Below are 27837 nucleotides of genomic sequence, written 5' to 3'. Positions count from 1 at the left end.
CAAACTACAGCCCGCGGGCCACATGCAGCCCGCCGAGGACATTTATCCGGCCCGCCGGGTGCCGCTGCCTGTCCTGCTTAGCAGCCGACTCGTCCCGGGCCCGCAGTACACATAGGAATTTGTTCATAGTTTTTTTTTTAAACTATAGTCTGGCCCTCCAATGGTCTGAGGGACAGTGAACTGGCCCCCTGTTTAAAAAGTTTGAGGACCCCTGGATAAGAGCATACATTTTTGAGGTTTTACCTATCTATTTCATGTATAATTTCTTTTTTACATAATATAAAATTAACCACTTTTTATTATTTTTAATCTTTATTGTTGAAAGTATTACAAAAGCTTCACTTTTCCCCCATTAACTTCTTCCAGCCCACTCCCATCCTCCCCACCCCCCAGGCCCTCAAGAAAAAACACATACATAATTTCTTATTAACAGATTTTGCAATCTCTTAAAGATAAATAAAACGGTTTTGTTATCTTAAAGTCATTTTATAATTCATTAAAGTAATAATCTCTTTATTTTAAGACTTACCACTTACCATTCGTCTTCAAATCCTGGTGGATTTTCACAGACTTCTTCATTTAAGTAAGGATATTAACCATTTTTCCTTAATAGCTTATGAAGTGAGTCATTGACTGTGAATCATTAAGGTCAACTCTTGTACATGCTCTTAAATAGCAGCTGTGTTACCAGATCTGAATTACAACCTTCCCCCAAAGCCCCCAGGTCTCTTTGTCTCACATGTACAAAGCATTCCAGCAGTTAACAATATTCTCTTTGTTCTTCAGTAACTTTAGGAAAGCTTTCCAAAAGAAGTGGGGGAAGCAGAGAGGATTTCCTTATTGTAACGTGGTGTATGTGATATTACCAGCGCCTTTGATCATCGGGAAGTCACTGGCTTCTCTCCTTCTTCCCATATCAGGGGTTCTTAATCTGGGATTTTCAAACATACATTTGGGAATAGGATTTCAGTATAATTGGTGTGTCATTTTTAAAAAATATTTTATTTCATGCGCTTAGATTCTTATTCTGAGAAGGGGTCCATAGATTTAACCAGACTTCCAAATGGAACAGAACCCTGTCATAAATATATTTCAATTTTAGATGGTGAAATTCATGTCAGGGTGTGAGAAGAAAATTTATCATCTGCATAGTACTGGGCATGGAAAAGGAACTAAAGCAATGATAGCTACCATTTATTTGTTGACCTTCAATATTTTCCAGGTAATATAATAGGTTATTTATGTACTTTTTAGTTTTATATACTTTTTAGTTTTCACCATAAACATGCTGCAAGGATATTATTATCACTTCTATTTTGCAGATGAAATAACTGAAGCCCAGAGAAATTTATTCAATCATTCAAAAATATTCTTAGAGCATACATTAAGAGCAGGCACTGTGTTAGGGACCAGAGATGAAATAATTCACCCACATCATATAGCTTCTAAGTAGCAAAGCTGGCCTCAACTAAACCCATCATCCCTTCTACCACACACTGCATCTTCATCATATCTCATTCTGCCTTCAAAAGGTTAAGAGTCCTATTGAGACATGTGGAACTCTCAGAAGGTAGCCAACAAGTATTTTTTATATAAACGTGAGCTATATTTAGGTCTTCCTTGAAAGTAGTAATTCTGCTCATGCTTTTCTTCATTCTAGCATTGCCTGAGCAAAACAGAGCCCAATCAGTGATTTCCTGGAATCAGCCCATGCTCTTCTAGGACCGTCACTAGTCATGTCATCAAGGACAGATTAAGAATACGTGTCCACTTTAGTGATGGCCTCTGTATGTTCTTGTATCCAAGAAAAGATAGCTACTCCTCTGCCTTGCTAAGTATCCACAAATCTTGCATCTAATTTGGTGTATGTGCCATTGGTGGGGGAGGGGGCAGTGTGAGAGGGTTTGTTTTGTTTTTTATAGTGATCCCATAAATTTCTCATTTGTGATTGGAAATATTTAGAACAAGAGACTTTGCAATCTTGAATGTAGATTATATTTTCATTACTAAATCTAAGTATGATTTATTGGAACCAAAAGAGCCACTTACATGCCCATCTCCAGTTCTGGCTTAACCTCCCCTTCTGGTTTAACCCCTCCTTCTGGATTGGAGGCTGATGAGAGAAGCTGACCATGAACTAAGAGAGGTTGAAAGTGTGATAAGGAATGTTGGCCCATTGTTCCCTGATGAATTTCCTAACTGCTTCATAGGTAATAGGAAGAGAAACACTAAACAACAACAACAAAAATCACTCCCTGTGGGTTTATGACAGTGGAATGTAGGTTGGAAATCAGACTAACTCAAAATTAGTGTGCATGGATATTCTTTTTAATTTTAATTTATAAAAATAAAGAAGAAAAAATGTGTTCAGAATTGTTTAACTTCCGAAAACTCAAAATGGACAAAGCAATGTTGAGTTTCATTTTCCTCAAATTGCATTCCGGGCTGACACCTGGCTTACCAGTTTTGCAGGGAGAAAACTGTCCCAATGGTCCTGCCGGGTCCCCTCAAGGGTGAGCAGTGGACAGCTCCAAGTTAGCACCCTAAGAAGGCTGGTGGGGAGAGGGGGTGGGGGGAAGAACGCTAACCCAGAACAGAAGGCTCCTGGGGGCTGGGACCCTTTCTCCCCTCAACACCTCTCTTGGGTTAAAAAGAAGGAACATAAGTGATTTAAATATATATATATATATATATATATATATATATATATATATATATAATTGATTTTTTTACAGGGAGGAAGGGAGAGGAATAGAGAGCTAGAAACATCGATGAGAGAGAAACATGGATCAGCTGCTTCCTGCACACCCCTTAATGGGGATGTGCCCGCAACCAAAGTACATGCCCTTGACCGGAATTAAACCTGGGACCCTTCAGTCTGCAGGCCAACGCTCTATCCACTGAGCCAAACCTGTTAGGGCCATAAGTGACTTTTTCATGCTCATCTCTGAATGTGAGACAGTGGAGGGTTGAGTCACCTCAGTCAGTGTGTTTTATGCCGCTTATGAATTCTTACTGTTTAAAGGGTTGTTTTTTTTTTTAGTCACATACATGGTCAGAGTTGCTCTTTTTCAGAATAGTAAATAACAGATGTTTACTTTTCCCTTTCTGGACATCTGTTTAACAACTTTGGACATAATGAGTACAAGGAAAGCAAAGCATATGCCAGCCGCACGCTGTATTTTTTTAAATGTTAGAAACTGTCTTTGGGAAGAAAGGGTTGTGTTGTGTGTGTGTGTGTGTGTGTGTGTGTGTGTGTGTGTGTGTTATCAAGTCATTCTTTCAGTATGTAAAAACTGGTTATTGTTTTGACACAATGGCATTTTTATGACATTTTTGTCTCTTTTCTGTCTGTATGCCCTTGTAATTGATACCAGCCACCCCATGATGTCAGTTCTCCACTACTTCCTCATAATACCTAGAGCTGCTCAGCTTCATACCTATTTCAGCAATCTACTATACTGCTCTATATGGTTACACTGTAGGAATCTGAGACTACACATACTCAACCCAGCACTCACTGTCTTCCTCCGTGAGCCTTCTCTTCTGATGGGTGCTCGTCACAGCGACCAGTCCCACCACCCAGACACTTCCGAGATCTGTGACTTCTTCTCCCCCTCTTTTCATCTCATCGGTTGCCAAATGTGATTAATTCACCTTCCTTAATACCTCAGCCATGAGTCTCTTTCTCTTCATTCGCTTTGCCTTCACTCTAGTTAAGATTCCTTCTTTAAAATCCTTCAATGGCTTCTCTTTGCCTCAAGGATGAAGTCTAAGCTTCTTATCAAGACTCAGATTAGATCCCAGCCAGTGGGCTCAGTGGTTGAGTATTGACCCTAGGAACCAGGAGGTCATGGTTTGATTTCTGGTCAGGGCACATGCCAGGGTTGTGGGCTCCATCTCCAGTAGGGGCTGTGCAGGAGGCAGCTGATCAATGATTCTCTCTCATCATTGATATTTCTCTCTTTCTCTCTCTCTCTGAAATTAAGAAAAATATATTTTTTAAAAAAAGAGAGAGGGGGAAAAAGACTCAGATTAGAAATCTGAGGAATTCTTTCCACTCGGATTAGGTATGTTTTCATTGAGACTCTCAGTTTCTCTCCCACTCTTGCTTTCTTCCTATTCCCACAGCAACAATTTTAATCCTGCACTATGCTACTCTAACACTACATGTTATCACCTCCTTATCCTATTCTAACACCCTATCTTATCACCTCCTTATCCTTCTCAATAGAGGATTTTACCTCCCTCACTGAGAAACTAGAGACCTTATAGGAAGTTCTTCAAATTGCTGTATCTACCACTAGATGATAACTTATTTACACCACCTTCAATTCATTCATTAATAACCCCCCATTCATCAGAAAAATATTTATTAAGGGCCTTTTATCAGCCCAATCTGGTGAGAGATACTAATAAACAAAAAGACATTTACAGATAAGAGCTACCATGGGAATAAGAACTTGATCTTGATGCTGAGAGTTGAAGTCGTTGGAAGAGTGTATTGGGAAGAAGGAAAAGCATATGGGTACCCAAGGAATAACCTTTTCTTAAGTGTCTGCTCCTCAGAGACTTCCCTGTGTTTTGACACTCAACAGATGTCATTATCATCATATTTTCATTTTACTGTCTTCCCTTATGGGTCATGAGTTTTTTGAGAATCAGAACATTGCCTCATCTCTGTATCTACAGTACCCAGCCTTGGGAGAGGTTTATATAAATATTGAAGATGCTCAATAAATATTTGATGGATATTAAACATGTCAATATATAAACTAAAATGTTTACAGTTATTTACTGTTGTGGGTTGATTGCATCCGCTCCCCCAAAAGTTACCTTGAAGTCCTCACCCTTAGTACCTGTGAATGTGAGGCTTTGCAGGTATAATCAAGTTAAGATGAGGTCATACTTAATTAGTGTGGGTGCTAATCTGATATGACTGGTGTCCTTACAAAAAAGGAGAGACACAGAGATCCATGGAGAACATGTGACGATGGAGGCAGAAATTAGAATGACGCATATACACTGAATGGCCAGATTATTATGATCTCTGAATGCATAATAATCTGGCCACTCAGTATATATATATTAGAGGCCTGGTGTATGAATCCATGCATGGGTGGGGTCCGGCCAGCCTGGCCAGGGAAAGGGGACATGGGCGGTTGGCCAGCCTGCCTGCTGGTCGAAATCTTGGTCGAGGTGACAATTTGCATATTAGCCTTTTATTATATAGGATATACACTGAGTGGCAAGATTATTATGCGTTCAGAGATCATAATAATCTAGCCAGTCAGTGTATAAGCCAAGAAATGCCAAGGGTTGCCAGCAGCACCAGAAACTAAGAGAAAGCCATGGAACAGACTTTTCTCTGGCATCTTCCGAAAGAGCGTGGCCCCCTGACACTTTGATTTCAGACTTCTGGCTTCCAAACTACTACTTTTGTGTGTGTGTGTGTGTGTGTGTGTGTGTGTTTTAAAGCCACCCAGTTTGTGGTTCTTTGTTATAGTAGCCCTACAAAACCAATATAGTTACTTTTTATTTTTATTAAGAGGTGTTTTTGTAGTTCCTGTTGTAATCCCTGGGAAGTGACATTACTGAGGGAACCCAAGCCAAGTTGAGCAGGCAAGAAGTGGGACCGTTCTTGTTTAGAAGGTAATTGGCATTTAGAGATCTCTCTTCTAGGCTCACCAAGCTCCTTTATTTTTAGAGTGGTTATTTAATGTCCTGGCACAATCAACTGTGCTTACTAAGGGTTCTACCAGGAGTTAAGGGAAAACACTCTGGCGTTCTAACTCCCATGGCCTCTCTCTACAATGGTATATAGAAAGTCAGTGTTCATTGACTTCAGATCTGAGGCGGACAAGGAAAGAGTGTGGGAGGTGGGGAGCTGTGGGAAGACCAGAAGAGAGGGCACCCACTTTTCTAAATAAACTTCCCAGGCGCTTGTGAGACCCTCAGGCCCCACCAACCCCAGACCGGCTGCCCAACCCCATTTTGCTCTCGTTTCTCAGCAGAAGTGTTATGTGATTTGAAAACTCGGCATTTCTTTCACTTCTTGGTGATTTTGCCTTGTAAATCTCACACGTTAACATCTGAATTTAAACAAAGCGATGGGACATCGAGCCTCTTTTTTAACAGCTCCTAATTCATTCTGGAACTAGATGTCCCTGGGTCATTGGCAACGCTGGGTGTTCCTGTAGCTTTTAACTAAAATTCGTGTGTCTGTGTTTCAGGGAACACTCCTTAAAACTGCAAGATAGTCATGGATTTTGCTTGCATTGAGGGACTTGAGCGGGTGGAAGTAGGAGGAAAGCAAAGCATCGTGTCCATTTGTTTGGGGGACATTCTCTAAAAGGGGATTGTCTGCTGTCATCTTGGTCTTTGTGTCAATGAGATTTGTAGTGTTTACTGGGAGCATACAGTTAGCTGGAAAATTCAGACTGATGACAATAGTATTTGAAATGCTTCTGTAGGTCTGCTTCTAGGTAGATGGGGAAAATGTATGTTCCAAGGTACAAGTGCTTGTTGACTTTTCAAATGCAGCCAGTCATTGCTCCATCAGGGACGCGGAATGGCAGTGCTGGCCTTCCTGTCCATTTGACGAGCACGTCAAAGGACAGTCTTAAGTACTTTATAGTCTAATAATTTTATTTTCCTTCTTCAGTTTGCAATCTAATCTCAGAAACTGAAAAAAACCCCATATTTTTTACTTCCCCCCCGTCTTATTTAGGCTGAAATTGATTTCTTTCTGAGCTTGCACACAAAAAAAATTGCCTTTGCTGATTAAAAATAAAAAAGTAGTTTACCCTCAAGCTGGCTGCATTGGAATAAAGGAGGGTTTTGACATGAGAGAGTGCAACTTTTGTAATATCAATATTGAGTAATTGTAGCCAATACGAGAAGTAATAGAATTACTTATTTGATGGATAGGAGTGTTGGTTTTTGTGTGTGTGTTTGGAAAATTGGGAAGCTAGGAGACACTCTCAAATTCATCAGCTTCTCCAGAACTCTTCTCAAATGCTTATTGTCATGACAACCATGTCTTCATAAACCCAGGCTCTGAGTGTAATACAGATGGGGCTGGTAACAAGATAGAGTTGCCATCTGCTTTGTTTTTTCTGAGGGCCTTTTTTTTTTTTTTCATCCCTAAGTTCGATCCTCATATATGAAAGTCTTGACTCATTTTTCATTCTCTTGATAAAATACTTTCCTATCTGTCATCACATACCTTACTTACTGTTAAATGGAGGGGGGAAAGAATAATTATGCATGCATACAAACAGATATGTTTTAATAATTTATTCCCATATCTACTTTGCGTAGTCTCATATGAGGTGCTTTGTATTTCAATAGTACAGTCAAAAGTGAGGTTGGAAAAAAGTGGGATTAAGGCAGTAATTTTTCAAGAATAAGGTAAAATTGTCATTCCTTTTGAACATTGTATTAATATCTGTGCTTCCTGCAATTTGTAATAAGCTCTGTTTTTACTTTCCAACAAAAAGGAGCACCTCCATTCTTTAGGAGAAGGAAACCTTTTCCCGTTAATAAATTTGGAGAGAAAATTGCCAACTAAATGAATGCTCATGAGAGGAAGCCTAATGCCTCATCTGGCCCTTTACAAAAGATGCAATGACATAGTCTCATTAATTTACTACATAAACTGAGAACATATATATTTTTTCTTTTTCATCCTCACCTGAGGATATGTTCATTGACGAGAGAAAGAGAGAGAGAGAGAGAGGAGAGAGAGAGAGAGAGAGAGAGAGAGAGAGAGAGAGAGAGAGATATTGATTGGTTGTCTCCTGTACTCGCCCTGACCTGGGATTGAACATGCAACCCAGGTATGTGCCCTGACTGGGAATTGAAACCCCAATTCTTCAGTGCATGGGACAGTGCTCCAACCAACTGAGCCACCTGGGCAGGGCTGAGAACATATTTTTTAAAGAAAGTTATTTAGCATTTCAAAAGTTCATATATGCTGTGATCAGAATTAAGATATATCCAGACTTTGAAAAATAAGAAAATGCATAGGTAGCCATTTAAAGGTGTGTGGTAAATTAAATCACTAAATCACTGAGTAAAGGTTAAGGAAATATTTCATATTTAAAGTGAAGAATAATTTCCTCCTTCTTATTATAATTATTTTACATATGCTGTCTCTCTATATAAAAGGCTAATATGCAAAGTGTCCCCTCGGGAGTTTGACTGGGAGACCAGGAGTTTGATCGCTCGCTATGATGTGCACTGACCACCAGGGGGAGGTGAGGAATGAAGGAAGGCCCAGGTTGACAGCTGGCAACCAGAAGGAAGGCCCCAGCAGGCCACTGGAAGGCCCTGATTGGCCTTGATCGCCAGCCAGGCCTATGGACCCTACCTGTCCATGAATTTCGTGCACCGGGCCTTTAGTAATCTATAATTCTAAACCTTAAAATCTTTAAGTGTTTTAACAATTTTTTAGTTTTTGTCAGAGAAGTTCTATAATTACCTCTGTAAATCAGAGAAAATTTATTTTCATTCCCTCTTTTTATGTCCTATATATTGATGTGTAAACATGATTATGTGCTGATGGATGGGCAATCTATCACACACACAAATACAGACCCAGAAGCATGAACAATGACTAAACAATACTGGGCTGATGTCTAGAGCAGGGAAAACTGCTGGAAAATTTATGAAGCGGAGTCTGAATGCATTTAGGGGGGTCTATGTAATAATTTTTTCACAGGAACATTATAAGGATCTTTGAATGCAGTTCTGGGAAGGGTTTTAAAACCAAGCAAAGTTGAGTAAACTTGAAACCAGTTTGTCTTTGGATTTCCTTCCTGTGAGTAAGCCTATAGTGAGTAGGCCATTCATTGTCCCAAGACCTTTTCAGAGGAAAGACAATTGTCTGCATTTAGTTTATCCCTCATGTATGCATTGTAAGAGAGACACGGGGTCTACTTCGGCCCCTTCCAAGAAAGCTCTCTGTTGGTTTTTCTCTTTCATTTGGATAAAAATGGGGAAGTACGAAGCGTTAGTTTTTATTTTGGATGTGCCATAGAAACACCACCTTTGAATCTGTCCAGGCAAAAATAATTCTCCGAGTAAGATGGGTGAGGCTCTGTTGCATTGCTCTGAAGGAAGTGGTAATAATGATGACACAAGTGTCTCTGTAATGTTATGACAAACAAAACATGGTATCCTGCTCAGGCTGCATAGTCAAGATTAGAAAGTTGATGGATTTGTATAGAATTCAGGACTTCCATAATCTGTAATTGTGTCAACATATGGTCATCTTTCTGAGGGATATTGGTGGTATGCACCATTCATCATAAAAAGCAGTATCTTTATTTATTTTTAAAACCTTTAAATGGAATTCTTCAGTCTTTACTCAATTAATTGGCTATCAACTATGCTAAATGTGATGCCTTTTTAAAATATCACATTTGTCACATTCAGTTCTTCACTTGCCACTGGTTTTTATTGCTCAACATTGGCCTTGAGAACTGTTTTATTTCCCAAGGCAGGTAGTCTCAGGGCAAGTTTCTTCTCTCTACCCCAAGGCAATGAGAAGCCACAAACACAGTGTGAAATTCTGCTGAGTTCAGTAGAAAACAATCGATCATTTACTCTGGGGGTGTAAGAATACAGCTGCCTTCTGGATTTGCTAAACATCTTGAAATGCTTTGAGTGCAATAAAACCCCAAACGTGCCTCTTTTTCTCATTTTTCCACGTCCCTATTTTAGGAGAAATATAATCCACATGCTCTCGTTCCTCCACTTTTAAATCATTAAAATGTTGTTTTGTAAGAGCTGTTTGATGTCCAGGAAGCCTTTTATCCTTTTTATTAGGTTCTTCTCATGTATAAATAAAAAAGAAAACAATAAACAGAAAACAACATGGGATCATGACTCAATCAGGGCAAACACGATGTGCCCCATTTCAGTTTGAAGTTCTAGATCGAAAATATTTTCAAACGAAACGTTTCCCTTTTTGCTTTGCAAAAGCAGGGCTCGCTCCTATCGGGCAGAAGGGAGGCTGTTTGGATGAGAGAGAGCTGAGCACTAACATTCACTGAGCAGTGACTCTGGTACTCTGGGACATCTGCCCACTGTGTAATTTTTACAGCAACCCTAATGAGAGGTCAGTCCATCTGCATTGTACAGATGGGAAGGGCTTTCAGAAATCTTAAGTATCTTGGCCACAGGCCACAGAATAATTTCAAGACAAGTCTACTTGATGTATTGGTTCAGAGTCTTTTCATTTTTTCCATCCTCATTCTCTCTTTTTTTTTCTGTTGGGTGGGGGCGTGCCCTGCAGACAATCAAAAAGTCCTATGTTGAGAGAAGTGACTTGGAAATACCTGTAATCAGGCCTGAGGATGAGGACTATTGTAGCCTCCAGAAAGCATCAGCGTGGTGTTGACAAGGTGGATATTTAGTATGGTAGCTGCTTAAGCGCATTGGATAGGTGGTATTGTGCCGGAAGAGAGCCTGCCTCACTGTCCGTCAGTACAGCAGAGAGAAGCCAGAAGAGACACAGGGATGGTGGCACAGCGCCCGGCTCTTGCACTGTGACTCACAGCATGTCTAAACTAGTGATACCCCGTTACCATTTATTTTATTTTGTAACAATGGTACATAGTTGGTAAGAGTAGTATATGACATTATGTGTTTAAATGGCTTAAACTCATTTCTTAAAGAAGAATATTTCAATGCTTATATGTTATTGGAAACATCTTAAAGTAGTACAGAATGGGAATCACGGTTCTAAAGGGTGTCTCTATGATAGGACGTGCATATAAAAGGTATTCTCAGAGGGAAGGGGGAGGGAAGAGATTAACCAAAGAATTTATATGTATACTAGAGGCCCGGGGCATGAAAATTCATGCACTGGGGGTCGGGGGAGGGAGAGTCCCTCAGCCCAGCATGCACCCTCTCACAATCCGATACCCCTCAGGTAGGGTCCTAGGCTTGGCCTGAGAACAGGACTTATCGGGGCTTTCCTTCCCCCGGCTGTAGGCAGCTGGCCCCACCCCCACCGCTGCCACTGCTTGCCATCTGTGCAGCACTGCCCTCCCCCTCCCCTGCCACCAGTGGCCTCCCTCTGCAGGCGACAGGTGTGGGGTGTGATGGCTTAGCTGGCCTGGGCCTCCCTCTTTCTTTGCTGGGGTGCGGGGCCAGTCCTGCAAGGGGCCGTCTACCTACCTGATCGCCTCTAACTGCTCACCTGCCTACCTGATCACCCCTAACCACTTGCCTTCCTGCCTGATCGTCCCTAGCTGCTTGCTTGGGGACGGGGCCCGCCTGGCGAGGGGCTGTGGTAGTTCTGGTCTCTGGTTGTTACACTTATGGTGGCTGGCCTTTTATTATATAGGATGTGCATAACCCATGGACACAGACAATAGGATGATAAAGGCCTGGGGTGGGGCAGGAACTGGTAGAGCGGGGTAATTGGGGAGAAAAAGGGACATCTGTAATATTCTCAATAATAAAGTTTAAAAAAGAAAAGAAAAGAATAGGAAATCCAAGATTTTATTTGAAGGGGGAAGGTCATACTCAACTACACCATGGAATACATGGTCCATAGTATGGCATTATGTTCCTATTTGCTGTAGATAAAGGAAAAGAAAATACCAAATGGAGGATAAGAAGACTTCTTAGCATTTGAACTGGGTTCTAGATTCTTCTGACATTATCTGCTCTATAGGCTTTCTCCCAGAGATCCCAAGTTTCATTCCACTTGCAGCTGACATTGTGGTGTAATCTCCTCCCTCCTCCCTCCCTTCCTCCCTCCCTCCCTCCTTCCCTTCCTTCCTTTCTTTCTTTCTTTCCTTTCTCTCTCTCTTTCTCTCTTCCTTCTATCTCCTCCTCCCTCCTTCCCTTCCTTTTTTCTTTCTTTTAAACTTGTTCTTCTTTTGCATTGAATCTTAGGCGTCAGGGAAAAGAGTTGAATTATGTAAGTCTTGGGCTAAGGCAATGCAGAAAGAATGCAATGGGCAATTTCATAAGTGACATTTTTGAGAACATTGGGGTCATCTTTTGACAGAACACGATTTTTTTTGAAGGTCAGGAAACTAATATTTTTCTCCAAGTGGATTTACTAAGGGAACCAACCACCTGGCCTTATTTTGTAGATGGCACTCCCTGAGAAAAGTTGCTCTTTTTATTTACAGGGTTTCTACTTTGCTTTGCATCTCTGTGGATTGTATCTTGCGCAAATAAGAAATATCATTATCGTAGACCTTATCTCATGCCTCTACTGAAGAGCCACTCTGATTTATCTGCTACTCCATAGCAGTGCAGAGCTTTACACAGATATATATTATACTAACTACTTTGCCTAAGTATCCCTGCACTCTTCAATATGGTTTCTGAGAGCCTTACCATACCCAGTAAGAGAGGGTAAGGCTTTAAGAATCTCTCATGGGCCCAGGCCAACTGAGCAATTGCATGGCAGTCCCTGGCAGAGTGAGGAAGAGGGCAGAGGGCCTCCTGGGCCCCAAGGGAGTGGGGAAGACACACCATGAGCTCCTTTCAAGTAAAATGTAATTAAAAATTTTGGAGGAAAAAGTTATTTTTTAATGGAGAACAGAAGCAGGAATGCCTTTCCTTGGTGATGAGGCTTGGAATGAGTGGTTGTACATACACGGCGGTCTTTTCCGTGAAAGACCCCTGCCCACACAGGGGTGGGGAGTAGGATTTGAGGCATGTCTGTTGTTTCCAGATTATTCTATCTTTGGATACTCTACTGGACCTGTAAATGCAGACTGGAAAAAAACACCACACACACACACAAACACACACAAAAAAAACGCTGTTCACTTAAAAAATTTTATTTTACAAAATGAGATTTCCTTGTAGGTGATTTCACTTGGTTTCAATCAACTATTGTTACTACTTTTTAGGTATGTGCTCTGTTCCACTGTTGTGGATTCCACAGCCCCACAGCTCCCCTGTCACTGTCACTAACATGGGAATCCCTAAGCGATAGGAGACCAGTCACATCTCGCTGTCTCACCTGTCACTGGTGCCTCTCTTCATGTGTCATAGATGCTGCTACCTCCCATCCTCATACTGGCAACACTTTCAAGTGTCCGAGAAAGGCTTTGTTGAATGCTTCTGGGTTCTTATAGCAGATCAGTTGAAATTGCATATTGGATCATTCTTTCTGTTTGTAAGGAAAATAGGTCAAGTGATTGAAGCTTGATGTCAATAGATAGTTGGCCCCATATCATTTTGTTTGAGATTTATTGCATTATTTTTCCCCATTGGTTATAAATTGAGAGCATTAATGGATATCTCCTAAATACCCTTTAAGCTCCTGTGTGGCTAAAATAATATTGAGAACAGTGTATCCAAAGAAAGGAGACACTCCCCTATTAACTTCCTTCAATCACCCTCCCATTCACTGAGGTTAATTGACAGCCTTCTTTCCGCGCTGCCTCCAGGAACTTGCAGAGAACTTGGTTGTAAGAGCTACAATAACCCTTGTCTGCAGGCACTATGCACAGATGGGAAAGATAATCAGACTGTTTCTTTTTGAGAGATCTACATCAGACTGAAGCCATGTTACTAATAGACACACTTCAGACAGATTTCATAATCACCAGACGTGTGTGGTATGGTTATGGTAGCTTCTGAGGCTCCCAAAAGACCACTAAAATTGTCCGGCTTAACCAGTACTGAAGGTTTGAAGTTGGAATTAAAAAGAATCATTCACTTTCATATTAAGGTTGCCACCAGAAAGTGCTTCTTGGGTTTTCCAAAATCGATTGGCTCCATGGCCAGCTGCAGTTCTCTCGAGAGACACCCCCAAATCTCATTCTGTGTGATTATTTGAGGTTGAGGGAGGGTATTGAATGACACGGTGTGGGTTTGATCAGGAGTGACATTATCACATGATTCCATTTTTTTCCACATAAAATAGTGAATGTCATGAGAGAAAGTAACTCACTTTTTTTTTGTTGCTGTTGTTTTTATTTATTATTTTAAATTTATCTTTATTGTTGAAAGTATTACAGATGTCCCCCCCTCTTTCCCCATTGACCCCCTCCACCCTGCACCCACCCCTCCCAGGCCTTCACCCCACTACTGTCTGTGTCCATGAGCTATGCATATATGCATACCAGTTCCCCAGTTAATCTAAGATCTCACTTTTGAATGTTAACATTTCTGAAAGTGAGTTTAATTTACAGGGTGACTTGACATTGTGGTTATGAGACTTCATTCAGAAGACTGGGGTGAAATCTTAGAGAACTGAAACTTCCCTGAGAGCTTTCCTGATCAGGTCTGCTCCCCGGAGTAGACGTTGGGTACTGAGGAACGGGGGCACCTCCTGCTGCCTCCAGCAGTGTTCTCCCAGAGCAAGGCTAGTCCATTTCGACCCAACATGCTCCGGAGGCAAAGAGCTGCAGGCTGTTGGGATACATGCTCCTTTTCTCCCTGGGCGGGCTGAAACCCAATCGCTGTTTTTCAATCCTTTCATTTATAAAAAATAAATTTTCAATTGCAGTCAACGTACAATGTTATATTAGTTTCAAGTGTACAACATAGTGATTCAGCATTTCTGTAACTTAAAAGTGATCACCCGGCTAAACCTAGTACCCATCTGACACCACACAGTTATTACAGCATTATTGACTTTATTCCCTGGGCTGCCATCACATCCCAGGGACTGTTTTTATGACTGACAATCACGGTGGTTTGATTCTTTAGTTTTTCTTGTAAACAAAGCTGCCCACGTTCTCTTCAGTTACAAGTCCTGCTTTATGTGAGCAAAACCCAGTCTTTCCAATGGGAAAGGCTCTGTTTGGGGCCGTAGAATAGCTGAGTGATGGAGCAGAAGTTGCAATAATTTGGGCTTTACAAAAGCAGGATTTGATAGAATCATGAATTTTATGCTTCCCATGGGTACACAGTCTAGTAGGGTTTGCAGGGACATGCCTAATTAATGTGAATGTCGTGTAAAATAATCTGTTGGAAGCACATGAAAAGATGCTCAACATCATTAGTCATTAGGAAAATGCAAATTAGACCACAGTGTCAGTGTGATACTTCTGGGCATGTACCAGAACGTCTAAAATTGAAGAAACTGATCATACCAAGTATTGGGGAGGACAGCTGGCGGAAATGCAAATGAAACAGTCACTTTTGAAAACAGTTTGGCAGTTTCTTAAAACATTATAAAACACCTACTCTATGCTTGAACCATCATACTCTTAAATTGAAGGTGGGGCAAAAGTAGGTTTTCAGTTGTTCATATGGAAATTAATACAATAATTAATAAATACTAATAGAAGAATAAACTCGTTTCACATGCTTATAACTGTAAACCTACTTTTGCCCCAGCCTGTACTTACTTGAGGCATGACAGCATGTCCATACAAAAAGTTGTACAAGGATTGCTCCTAGCAGCTTTATTTGTAACTAGAGGTCCGGTGCACGAAATTTGTGCACGGGGGTGGGGAGGTGGTCCCTAGGCCGGGCCAGCAATCAGGGCCAATCAGGGCCTTCTGGCTGCTAGCTAGGGCCTTCCTTCATTTTGCACCACCCCCTGGTGGTCAGCGCACATCATAGTGAGCCATTGACTCCCAGTCTCCTGATGGAACTCCTACGGGGACACTTTGCATATTAGCCTTTTATATATATACACTAGAGGCCCGGTGCACGAAATTCATGCACAGGGGTGGGGGCAATCCCTCAGCCCAGCCTGCACCCTCTCCAATTCGGGACCCCTTGGGGGATGTCCGACTGCTGGTTGTGGGATCAGGCCTAAACTGGCAGTCAGACATCCTCTTGCAATCCAGGACCAGTGGCTCCTAACCACTCACCTGCCTGCCTGCCTGATCGCCCCTAACCACTCTGCATGCCTGCCATATTGCCCCTAATCGCCTTTGCCTGCCTGTCTGATGCCCCTACTGCTCCCCTGCCAGCCTGATCGCCCCTAACTGCTCTCCCCTGGCAGCCTGATCACCCCTAACTGCTCTCCCCTGCTGGCCTGCTCGACCCTAACCACTCTTCCCTGCTGGCCTGATCATCCCTAACCACTCTGCCTGCCTGCCTGATTGCCCCTAACTGCCTCTGCCTCAGCCCCACCACCATGGCTTTGTCTGGAAGGACATTCACTCTATCTGGTCTAATAAGCATATTACCCTTTTATTAGTATAGATAACCCCAAACTGGAAATAACCCAAATGTCCAATGAAAAGATAAACAATTGTATTTATTTATTGGCTATGTCCATACAAGAAATACCACTCAGCAATTGAAAGAATCAACTATTAATATATGCAACGACATAGATAAGTCCCAAGAGAATTTTGCTGAGTTAAAGAAGTAGGATAAAAAAGTGCAAGACTTGTGAATTGAATTAACATGGTAACAGTGGGGATATAGGAAGGAGAGGAAGAACTTTTGCATTACTTTAAAAATAGAATTGATGAGATTTGATTATGGCATAAGAGCTGGAGGGGTCATAGATTTTGCGGTCTTTCTCTAGCTTATGATAAATATGTTTGTCTATGTGGAACATCACCTAGTTGGCAGTAAGGATTACATAAAAGATGATGATTAACTATATAATAAACTAGAGGCCCGGTGCACGAAATTTGTGCATGGTGGGAAGTGTCCCTCAGCCCAGCTTGCACCCTCTCTAATCTGGGACCCCTCAAGGGATGTCCAACTGCCCGTTTAGGCCCGATCCAACCCTAAACGGGCAGTCAGACATCCCTCTCACAATCCAGGACTGCTGGCTTCCAACTGCTTGCCTGCCTGCCTTCCTGATTGCCCCTAACCGCTTCTGCCTGCCAGCCTGATCACCCCCTAAGCACTCCCTTGCCAGCCTTATTGCCCCTAAGTGCCCTCCCCTGCCAGCCTGATTGCCCCTAACTGCCCTCCCCTGCTGGCCTGGTCACCCATAACTGCCCTCCTCTGCTGGCCTGGTCACCCCTAACTGCCCTCCCCTGCAGGCCTGATCACCCCCAACTGCCCTCCCTTGCAGGCCTGGTCCCCCTCAGCTGCCCTCCCCTGCTTGCCTGATTGCCCCCAACTGCCTTCACTAGCAGGCATGGTCCCTCCCAACTACCCTCCCCTGCTGGCCTGATCGCCCACAACTGCCCTCCCTTGCAGGTCTGGTCCCTCCCAACTGCCCTGCCCTGTTGGCCATCTTGTGGTGGCCATCTTGTGTCCACATGGGGGCCATCATCCTGTGTTGGAGTGACAGTCAATTTGCATATTACTCTTTTATTAGATAGGATAGAGGTCTGGTACACGGGTGGGGGCCGGCTGGTTTGCCCTGAAGGGTGTCCCGAATCAGGGTGGGGGTTCCCTTGGGGCATGGGGAGGCCTGGGCGAGAGGCCTGTGATGGTTTGCAGGCCAGCCATGCCCCCTGGCGACCCAAGCAGAGGCCCTGGTATCTGGGATTTATTTATCTTCTATAATTGAAACTTTGTAGCCTTGAGCGGAGGCTAGGGCAGGCCAGGGTGGGCGGAAAGCTTGGCTTCCTCCATTGCTGGGGGCAACCCAAGCCTCCTGCTCTCTCCAGCTCTGTGGCTGCTTCCATATTTGTTGGGTTAATTTGCATACTTGCTCCTGATTGGCTGGTGGGCATGGCTTGTGGGTGTAGCGGAGGTATGGTCGATTTTCATATTTCTCTCTTATTAGATAGGATGATGAGCTAATTGTTTAATACTGATCCTGTGATAGCTCCAATACTCCCCCTCCCCCCAAAAGAAACATCCAGTAGGCAAACTATCAATACTTGCTTGCTTAGGGAAAACAAACTTATATTTTGGCTTTCTAATGAAATAAGTATAGATAGCTAATAAAAGTGTAGTATTAGGTGACACCTCGTTGTGGTTTGAATTTGCATCTCTCTGATGATTAGTGACCTTGAGCATTTTTTCATGTCTAGTGTCATCTGCATGTCCTCTTTGGAGAAATGTCTATTTAGGTCTTTTGCCCATTTTTTTTAATTGGATTGTTTGTCTTCCTCTTGTTGAGTTGTATGAATTCTTTGTATATTTTGGAAATTAAACTTTATCAGATGTATCATTAGCAAATATGTTCTCCCATACCTTGGGTTCTCTGCATTTTGAGGATGGTTTCTTTTGCTGTGCAGAAGTTTTGAGTTTGATGTAATTCCATTTGTTTATTTTTCCCTTGATATCAGTGAAAATTCTGCTATGTGAGATGTCTGTGATTTTACTGCCTATGTTTTCTTGTAGGATTTTTATGGTTTCATGTTTACATTTAAGTCTTTTATCCATTTTGAGTTTATTCTTGTGTGTGGTGTAAGCTGGTGGTTTAGTTTCATTTTTTTTTTTTTTGCATATATCTGTCCAGTTTTCCCTGCACCATTTATTAAAGAGACTGTCTTTACTCCATTGCATGCTCTTGCCTCCTTTGTCAAATATTAATTGACCATAATGGTGTGGGTTGATTTCTGGGATCTCTGTTCTGTTCCATTGAACTTCATGCCTGTTCTTGTGCCAGTACCAGGCTGTTTTGAATGCAATGGCTTTGGAGTATAGTTTGGTATCATTATGATACCTCCAACTTTGTTTCTCTTTCTCAAGATTGCTGTGGCTCTTTGGGGAATATTTTTCTAGTTCTGTGAAATATGCTGTTGGAATTTTAATAGGACTTGCATTGAATCTACAGATTGCTCTGGGTAGTATGAACAAATCAACAAATGAAAAAATGCTGGTAAGGATGTGGAGAAAAGGGAGCCTTACACACTGCTGGTGGGAATGCAGACTGGTGCAGCCACTGTGGAAAACAGTATGGAGTTTCCTCAAAAAATTAAATATGGAACTCCCATTTGACCCAGTGGTCTCACTTCTAGAAATATATCCTAAGAATCCTGAAACACCAATCAGAAAGAATACATGCACCTCTATGTTCATAGCAGTGCAATATATAATAGCTAAGATCTGGAAACAGCCCAAGGGCCCATCAGTAGATGAGTGGATAAAAAAAGCTGTGGTACATTTACATAATGGAACATTATGTAGGTGTAAAAAAGAAGGATCTCTTACCCTTTGAGACAGCATGGATGGACCTGGAGAATATTATGCTAAGCAAAATAAGCCAGTCAGAGAAAGACAAATATCTCACTTATAGGTGGAATCTAAAGAACAAAATAAATTGACAAACAAGATTAGGATCATAGACATGGATGGAATCATAAAATAGACTGATAGATCTCAGAGGGAAAATGGGAAGGAGGGTGGGTAGAGATTAATCAAATAAGCATATATGCATAACCCATGGACACAGACAATAGACAGGTGAAGACGGGGGCGGTACGTGAGACATGGGTGGGGGACATAGGAGGAAAATGAGGGACATCTGTAATAATCTCAACAATAAAATAAAATTTAAAAAGAAAAAAAAGTATAGTATTGGGGAAATAAAATGAAGAAAAGCTCACAGAAAAATGGCATTGCTAGAGCCAGTCTCATGGACAAGAGAGAGCAGAGGGTTGGGGGCAGAGAGACCAAAGAAGGAAATAGAATCTATGGGATGCCTCAGGGGAAAAGAACAGGAAACTGATTTGGAAAGCAGCCAACTTTATGGACATCTTGTTAATTGAATGCCTCTGTGATTCTGTCATATCTTAATTTGTGTGGTTGGATTTACTTGGTCACTTGATCCAAAGTCTATAATTAATTGCAGCTCATATCAGTTAGTGTCAGTTGTGCTCCAGGGCATAGCTTCTGGAGATTATGTTCCATCTCTGACCTTAACACCATATAAGCTCTCCGGACATCTGTTTCCTTATCTGTACCATGGTATCCCCCATCAGTTCCTACCTCTTAGAGTTGTTGTATTAATAAGAGATTAAAAGAAATTGTGCACAAGAAATGCTCAGCATTGCTTCTAACCCGTAGTAAGGGCTCATAGAGAACAGACCCTATTCGTTCAGACCCCTCCTTGGTTGCATTCCTCTTACCAGCAATGACTACTTTTTACGTTAAGTCAGCAGGGTTTTTCTTGTCTTGTTTCAGGCTTTGTGGATTTGACCCTCCATGATCAGGTCCACCTTTTGGAATGTGCATGGCTAGAGATCCTGATGATTGGTCTCGTCTGGCGCTCCATGGAGCACCCAGGGAAGCTCCTGTTTGCTCCTAACTTGCTGTTGGACAGGTGAGTGACCTGGCTGTAGCTTGGGGGAAGCACATCCTGTGTAATCCCAGGTTATTCCTGAAGTGCTTTCACTCAGTCCTCCAGGAAGCTTCCAAGAATTTGATCAGGTACGTTTACTCTACAAACAGGCAAGTCTAGGTGATGGAGGCCAATCAAGTTCACAGAGGTCTATGAATAACTTTCTGCTAGGCGTCTTTCTAGATTAGCTCTATTATTTCTAAACTATATGTGTATTTGCACTTATATATTTATACAGCGTCCAGTATTTTCACGGCAAACATACCTAGAACCCGTTCATATGTATATGTATAGATGTATGTATATGTATAATGTGTGTACTAATAAAACTATGAACCGTAACTTTCTAACTCCACCTTCACCTTGTGTTGTTATATAAAAGAAAGTATGACTCACCTTCCTTTAATTAAAAGACATTTTTGACCCATGGGCATCCAAACCACAATCGCCTTTCCATTTCCTTCTCCAGTTTTCCCATCAGTAAGTGAGGAAGTCTGACCAGAGTTCTGAAGGCCTCTTCTAGTTCTGCCAATTCATAAAAGTTACTTGTTTATTTTAGAACATGAATCCGCTTTTCAAATGTGCTGCCATATTTAACAGGTCCCATTTGGGTTGACTTGGGATGTGAGTCCCATTGTTCTTCGTTGTTCAGCCACTGCTCAGAGTAATAGAATTAGACACTATTCACCAGCAGCTCCCACTGGCCGAGTCCCTACCCAGCACCAGCTGCTGTGCTAAATGCTTTACATACATGAGCTCATTTGATGATCATGGCACTTCTAGGAAGCTGTCATTCACATTTTACCAGAATGGAAGCTAAGTTTCTGCGTCTTGCAAAAAGCATCAAGCCAACGAATGGTGGAACAGGGTTGGAATCCGAGCTCTGCCTGGTGCTGGCTTGCTCCTATTGCATACTGCCGCATGCACATGACCTCCACATCTTTTCCTGTCCAGCCATGCCTCCTTTCGTTTGCTGCTGCAGCCTTTTGTTTATAGGTAGACCTTGTCTTTGTGGGCATATGGCCATTGGCATGGGAAAGAACCATCTTCTCCTTATTTCCTGCTAACTTCTCCCCGCTCTGCTCAGCAGTCCAAGACTGCCCGGTGGCCCAACCACACGTCTGGAGACATTGTGCATTCCTTCCCTTCAGAGTGCCACACCGCCTCCCATGCCCTGTCCCTCTTTGGGCTTCCTGACACTGCCGAGCCCTGTGGAGCAGAGTTACAGCAACTTTGATTTAAGTACCAGAGAACTGTATATGTTGACATATGCAGAGAAGTAGGGGACAGAGAAAGCCAGAAGTCAGAGAGTTCTGTCAGCCATGGATTACTGATGTTGCCAATGAAGGTTTTATGCTTTATCCATGATTAATTATGATGATGTCCTGTTCGGCCCTGGCAGGGTAGCTCAGTTGGTAGGTGTGTCATCCAATATGCCAAGGTGGCAGGTTCAATCCTCAGTCAGAGCACATACAAGAATCAACCAATGGTGCATAAATAAGTGGAACAACGAATCGATGTCTCTCTCTCTCTCTCTCTCTCTCTCTCAAAATTCCTGTTTTCACAAACCTTTGCAAATCCAGGTATTTGTGCCTTCCAAGGCTGTCAGAAGGATAGCATTTACACCAGCCTTTCCTTGTAATTACTCAAATGTTAGTATTGGCAAGTGGGGTTAGTGATTATCTTACCTAATAAAAGAGAAACATGCAAATTAACCATCACTCCGCTACGCCCACAGCCAATCAGAGTGAGTATGCAAATTAACCCAACAAAGATGGAGGTTAATTTGCATATGCAGGCGTGGAGCGGAGCAGAGTGAAGCCTGCTATGAGGGAAAGGGGGGCGGTGGAGGGAGCTACTGTAGTGGTGCTTCAGACAGAAGCAAGGACTTGCGGCTCCAGGCGGCCCGGGAGCGAGGAGGTGCCGGCTCCCTGGTGGCCCGGGACCGGGGACTTGCCGGCTCCAGACAGCCAGGGAGCAGGGACTTGCCGGCTCCCAGGCGGCTGGGAGTGAAGCCAGGGGAAGGAAGGCCTGTTCTTGCACGAATATCGTGCAACGGGCCTCTAGTAGGAACATAAAGGCCTACTGGGTTGCCATTCCACATTGGTGCTCAGAAGACATATTTTCTAGCTTGAGTCCAGTTAGGAAGAATTATTGCTTGATGTACTTGCTGATGACAACCCATGATATCTTGATTCTGATAGCTTATAACTTTCCTGTTAGTCATATGCTTGAAAGCTAATTTTATCTGCGCCATGCTTCGTCTACCCATGATTTCCAGTTCTCCCCTGTGTCCTGAAGCGGCGAGTTCTAAACACTCAATGTCGTCATCTCTTCCTATGAAAACCAAGAATTTACGGTTATTATAAGGCACAAATAAAGAACCCAGTGATTTCTCTTAATGTGAGTGTGTGTATTTTACAAGAGGAAAGTTCAAGATAATAAGGCGGCCTGTGAAAGCAATCAGGAAATGGAGAAAACTTATTTTTCCATCCTAGCACCTAATTCCTTGGTGTGTTTTGGCACAGAAAACCAAAATCTGTCCTCTGTGGCGGCTCCGAAGGCAGCTCTGCATTTGGTCCTGCTTGAGTGCTCACACTGGAAAAGCGCAGACGGAAAACACAAGCAAAAATGCTCAACTTAGATCGTTGCTCCTGGGGTCTCTGTTTTTTTCGGGAGCAAAGTTTGCTATTGCTGGGAGGCAGATGTGATGTTAGGGGAAATAATGGGAATTGCCGGGTCGGTAAGACCAGCCCGTTTCCAGGGGCCTGTCTAATGCTGTTCTGCAGGCACCATCAGGGCTAACGAATTCTGAGAAATATTTGTGGATTTCTCAGTAAAGGCAAAGCACTCTGGACCCCATTCACTCTCAGAGGAGGAAAAATAAAACAAAAAACCCTACCCATTTGAAAAGCAGGCTTAATTCAACAAGCAGAATATTCCCTGTACCTCGTCTGGCCAGACGGTTGTTGATCTAGCTCTTGTCATCACTCGAGCACCGGGAGGCTCTGCCTGTGGGAATAGAATTGGACAACAGAGGTTCTTTGTAGGCGTGGAGGAGGTACAAGTTTCCCCGAAGAGAAAAACAGGTTGCTGCACTGCAAGGAATATTTTTCTTCTTCTACTACATAGCAGACTGTTTTCAGATGATAAATCCATTTTACATTAAAAAAGTCACTTTCTAGAAGAAAGAGCATTTTCATTTTTATGTTACTTATTGTTAGTATTTCAGAAAAATTGTGAATAAGAATTTTCAAATAAAAACCAAGTCCCAGCTGTGCTTTTATTGGCTTTTCTTTGTGGTTGTTGTTTTTTGTTTGTTTGCTTTTAGAGAGAGAAGAAGGGAGAGGGAGAGAGAGAGAAACATTGATGCAAGAGTGGCGCATTGATTAGGCTTCTGCCTGCACACCCCAGTCTGGGGATCGAGCCCACAACCTGGGCATGTGTCCTGACCTGGAATCAAACCAGCCACCTTTCGGTGTACAGGATGATGCCCCACCAACTGAGCCACACCGGCCAGGCTTGACTTAAATATATGGGGTGGGGGGGAGAGGAGAGGGATCGAGAGATAGAAACCCATGAGAGAGAGACATTGATCTGCTGCCCCCTGCACATCACCTACAAGGGATAGAGCCTGCAACCCTGGCATGTGCCCTGACCAGGAATTGGACCAGTGACCTCTTGGTTCATGGGTCGATGCTCAACCACTGAACCACCTTGGCCTGGCGGCTTTTCTTTTTTACTTGACTTTTTTTTTCTTCTGTGTAAAACTTGATGTAAATTCTTTGCAGATTTCTTTACTAGGAAGAGTAAAAAAATAAAGTGCCGAAGTAAATTGATGAATTCAGGCTGTGATCCATGCACAGGTTTCTCAGACATGAAGAGAAGGACCTCCCTGTATATTCCCTTTTCCGGTCCCCCCCACCCCCCGCTTTGAAAAATGTGTGCTACCCCCGAAGGGAGCCTTGTAGTAGCTGAGGAAGCAGGTGGTGGGGGAGTGAGTGATTACCCCTTTCAGTCCTGGGTAGAAGATACTTTAGTTACTGTAGTAGCTTTGCTGGAGTCCCTCCATAACTCTCCGGAAGTGCTTCAGTCTGCCCCATTCATATCTCAAGAACCTTGTTCATAACCTCTTTTCATTCTAGAAATGGATAGAAAAAGAAAACTAAGGAAGCCAACATTTATTTAACTTCTATAATGCTGGGTTACCGTCTATGCCCATGGTCGGCAAACTGTGGCTCGCGAGCCACATGTGGCTCTTTGGCCCCTTGAGTGTGGCTCTTCCACAAAATACCACGGCCTGGGCGTGTCTATTTTGAAGAAGTGGCGTTAGAAGAAGTTTAAGTTTAAAAAATTGGGCTCTCAAAAGAAATTTCAAACGTTGTACTGTTGATATTTGGCTCTGTTGACTAATGAGTTTGCCGACCACTGGTCCATGCTTTCTATATTGCATTCATTGCATGAGAATACAGATAGCAAAGAGTGTTATTAGTTTATATTTCACTGGTTCTTTATAGTTCTGAGACCTTAATTACTCAATGGTAGATGCCAGTTGGTTGATTCTTAGCATTCTGACAAATCTTTGGAATACTAAATAATAAACTGTAGGAAAAATTGAGGCCAAAAGAAGTGAGAAATTAGCAGTCATTACTGCTTCCTCTGATTGAAAATGAATCAAAATATCTATTGGACTAAAGACCAATTATATTGTACACTTTAAATGGGTGAATTATATGCTATGTGAATTATATTAAGCTATTAAACACACATACACATATTGGAATATCAGCAGAAATTAATTTTAACAAGAAGACCATCAATCATGAAAGCTCCCTTTTACTGGAAAAACTAAAACAAAACAAAACATTCAAACCAATGTTTCTCCCTAAAAAGAAAAGCGATTAGGTAGCATTATTTGTAAAGCTTGTTAAGCCACAAGTCTTTAATTTTATTATTATAAAAGAAGAATAAGCCTGTAAACAGTAAGGATCCACTCAATACAAAATCGCTCCAGAGGAAAAGGCATCGTTCCAACCAAAGAATTACTCCTGTGTAGGAGGTTAATTTGACTTTCTTACATTTTTATACACCACATTATTTTTGTGTTTGCCCTATGTTATTCACAATGAGCCAACAGATTAATTTAAAATATAATCAAAATAATATTTTGACAGTTTAATTCTAAAATATCTTAATATTTTTTCAGTCACACATGCTACACAGGGATAATCAAATAATCTACCCCCTTATAGCTGCTTTAATAAGAGCTATTTGTCCACATTGGCGTTATAAATATCCTCCTTTATTTTATTGAGTGCCATCAAAATCCAATGATAAAGGGAGATGGCCACCTTCAAGTCTGTGTTAGTTAGGGTTCAGTTTAAGTCAACTCAATAGTATTGAATACGATCATCTCTAGGATCCTGCGTGATAGTGAAGGATATGGAAAAAGAGATGTGTAAGAGGCAGACCTGTCCTCAGGGAGTTTACTGTCTAGTGGTAAAGTAACATTCGTATACAAATGAATGCAAACAAAAGCAAGCCTGCACTGTACCTACATCCATTCATGTCTGGTTTATCTTCCTCTATCACTTTATTTTTTTAAATTGAGCTATAGCCCTGGACAGTGTTCTCAGTGGTTAGAGCATTGGCCCATAGACCAAAGGGTTTTGGGTTTGATTACTGGTCAAGGGCATGTACCTGGGTTGCAGGTTCGATCCCCAGCCCCAGCCTATCAGGGCACATGTGGGAGGCAACCAATGGATGTATCTCTCTCCCTCCCTTCCCCCTCCCTTCCTTTCACAATCTCTAAAAATCAATGGAAAAAATATCCTTGGATGAGGATTAACAAAATCTAAAATAATAATAATAATAATAATAATAATAATAATAATAATAATAATAAAATGAGATATAATTGATATACAACATCGTATTAGTTTCAGGTGTATAACATCAGTATAAAGCAAATCCAGCCATTTGCAACAACATGGATGAATCTTGAGGGCATTATGCTGAAGCATAATAACCTCTATCTTGTATAAAAACTACTGTTTGAAATCCTCTGCTATTGTTAGACAGTCCCTTGTTGTGTAAACGCTGTCATTTTTAGACAGTCTCTTATTCTGTAGAATAATTGTTTTTGTTTGAGTAATAGAAAAAGATAAAAACTTAACTGTCTGACCTTGCAAGCTAGCCATCTAATGTAATAGACTAATATTGATAATAATTCCCATATTCTTATGTCAAATGTTTGTTATTTATGTGTCCAAGATTACAATCTATTAATAATTCCCATATTCTTATGCCAAATGTTTGTTATTTATGTGTCCAAGATTACAATCTGTCGGTAACAATAACTCACACAGAGTCCTTTGTAATATCTGCAAACAAAGAAGCTCAAAAAGTATAATACAGGAAACTTCCTGTATGTGTTGCTCAGAGATTTGGAAGAGACGCCCCCCTCTGGGCCGTGCGCAATTAACGACTCCTATTAATTGACTCCTTAAGGCGTCTTGTCCAGCTCGCTGATTTGCGATACAACAATGCAAGTGAAATAAGTCAGACAGCGAAAGGCAAATACCATTAGGACCTCACTTATACAGTATGTGGAATCTGAAAACAAAACAAAACATGAACTCATAAACACCGAGAACAGATTGGTGGTTGAAAGAGACGGGGTGGACGAAAGAGGTGAAAATGCCTTTTCATTTTGTTGATGGTATTTGTTGTGCAGATGCTTTCTAGTTTCATGTAGATCCACTTGTTTATTTTTGCTTGTGTGGCCTTTGCTTCTGATGTCAAGCTCAAAAAATAATTGCCAAGATCAATGTCAAGGAGCTCCTTGCTTATGTTTGCTTCTAGGAGCCTTATGGTCTAGTCTTCAATCAATTTTGAGTAAGTTTTGTGAATTGTATTAGACAGTGGTCTAGGTTTCTTTTTCTTTTCTTTTCTTTCTTTCTTTTTTGCATATGGCTGTCCAGTTGTCCGAACACGATTTATTAAAGAGATTATTCTTTCTCCATTGTATATTCTTGGCTCCTTTGTAGTAAATTAATTGACAAGAGGAGGGTTTATTTTTGGGCTCTCTGTTCTGTTTCATTGACCTGTGTGTCTGTTCTTATGCTAATACTATGCTATTTTGTGTATTATAGCTTTGGAATAGCAATCAAAGCTATTGATTTCGAGTGTTATGTCTCCCTAAGCATGATGCCTCCAGCTTTGCTCTTCTTTCTAAGCTTGCTTTGCCCATTCGGTGTGTTTTGTGGTTCAATATAAATTTCAGTGTTATTTCTTCTACTTCTATGAAAAATGCCATTGGAATTCTGATAATTCTATAGGCATTTTAAGTCACTAAATAGTCTTCTTTATATTTTTACTTGTGTTTTTATTTTATCAAATTGAAAGGAGATGTAAAAGGCACACTTTCAGCTTATTTTTGGTTTTATGTCAAAACAGAGAATTAGTTTTGTTTTTTTTTTTAATTCATGTAAATATTTACCATCCACCATTGGCACAGATTCTAAGATCCATCGTGACTTTATAGGACCAAACCTGTTAGGATGATAAGAGATTGCTGCATACCCCTGAGAAGGAAAGGGCTTCTCTTGTGTCTCCAAATTTGATCAGAACAGACTTAATGCCATGAGCAGGGAGACTGCAACTGGCTCCACATGCGCCTCTGA

General features: G+C 41.7%; 1 protein-coding gene across 3 annotated transcripts in view; it reads left to right on the top strand.

Moving 5' to 3' along the window:
• The window catches only part of ESR1 (estrogen receptor 1), a gene marked incomplete at its 5' end in the record, with an annotated part of 210033 nt that overhangs the window by 136183 nt on the left and 46013 nt on the right, over positions 1-27837 (top strand). For all 3 annotated transcript variants that reach the window (XM_080663605.1, XM_080663604.1, XM_080663606.1), the window contains one exon: positions 19996-20134. In XM_080663605.1, coding sequence (XP_080519731.1) covers positions 19996-20134 — 139 coding nt within the window. The remainder of the gene's footprint in view (positions 1-19995; positions 20135-27837) is intronic.

This window comes from Plecotus auritus (genome assembly GCF_963455305.1).
Source record: "Plecotus auritus genome assembly, chromosome: 4".
Taxonomy (NCBI): domain Eukaryota; kingdom Metazoa; phylum Chordata; class Mammalia; order Chiroptera; family Vespertilionidae; genus Plecotus; species Plecotus auritus.
The sequence above is the reverse complement of the archived record's forward strand: the minus strand, read 5'-3'. Positions and strand labels throughout refer to the sequence as shown.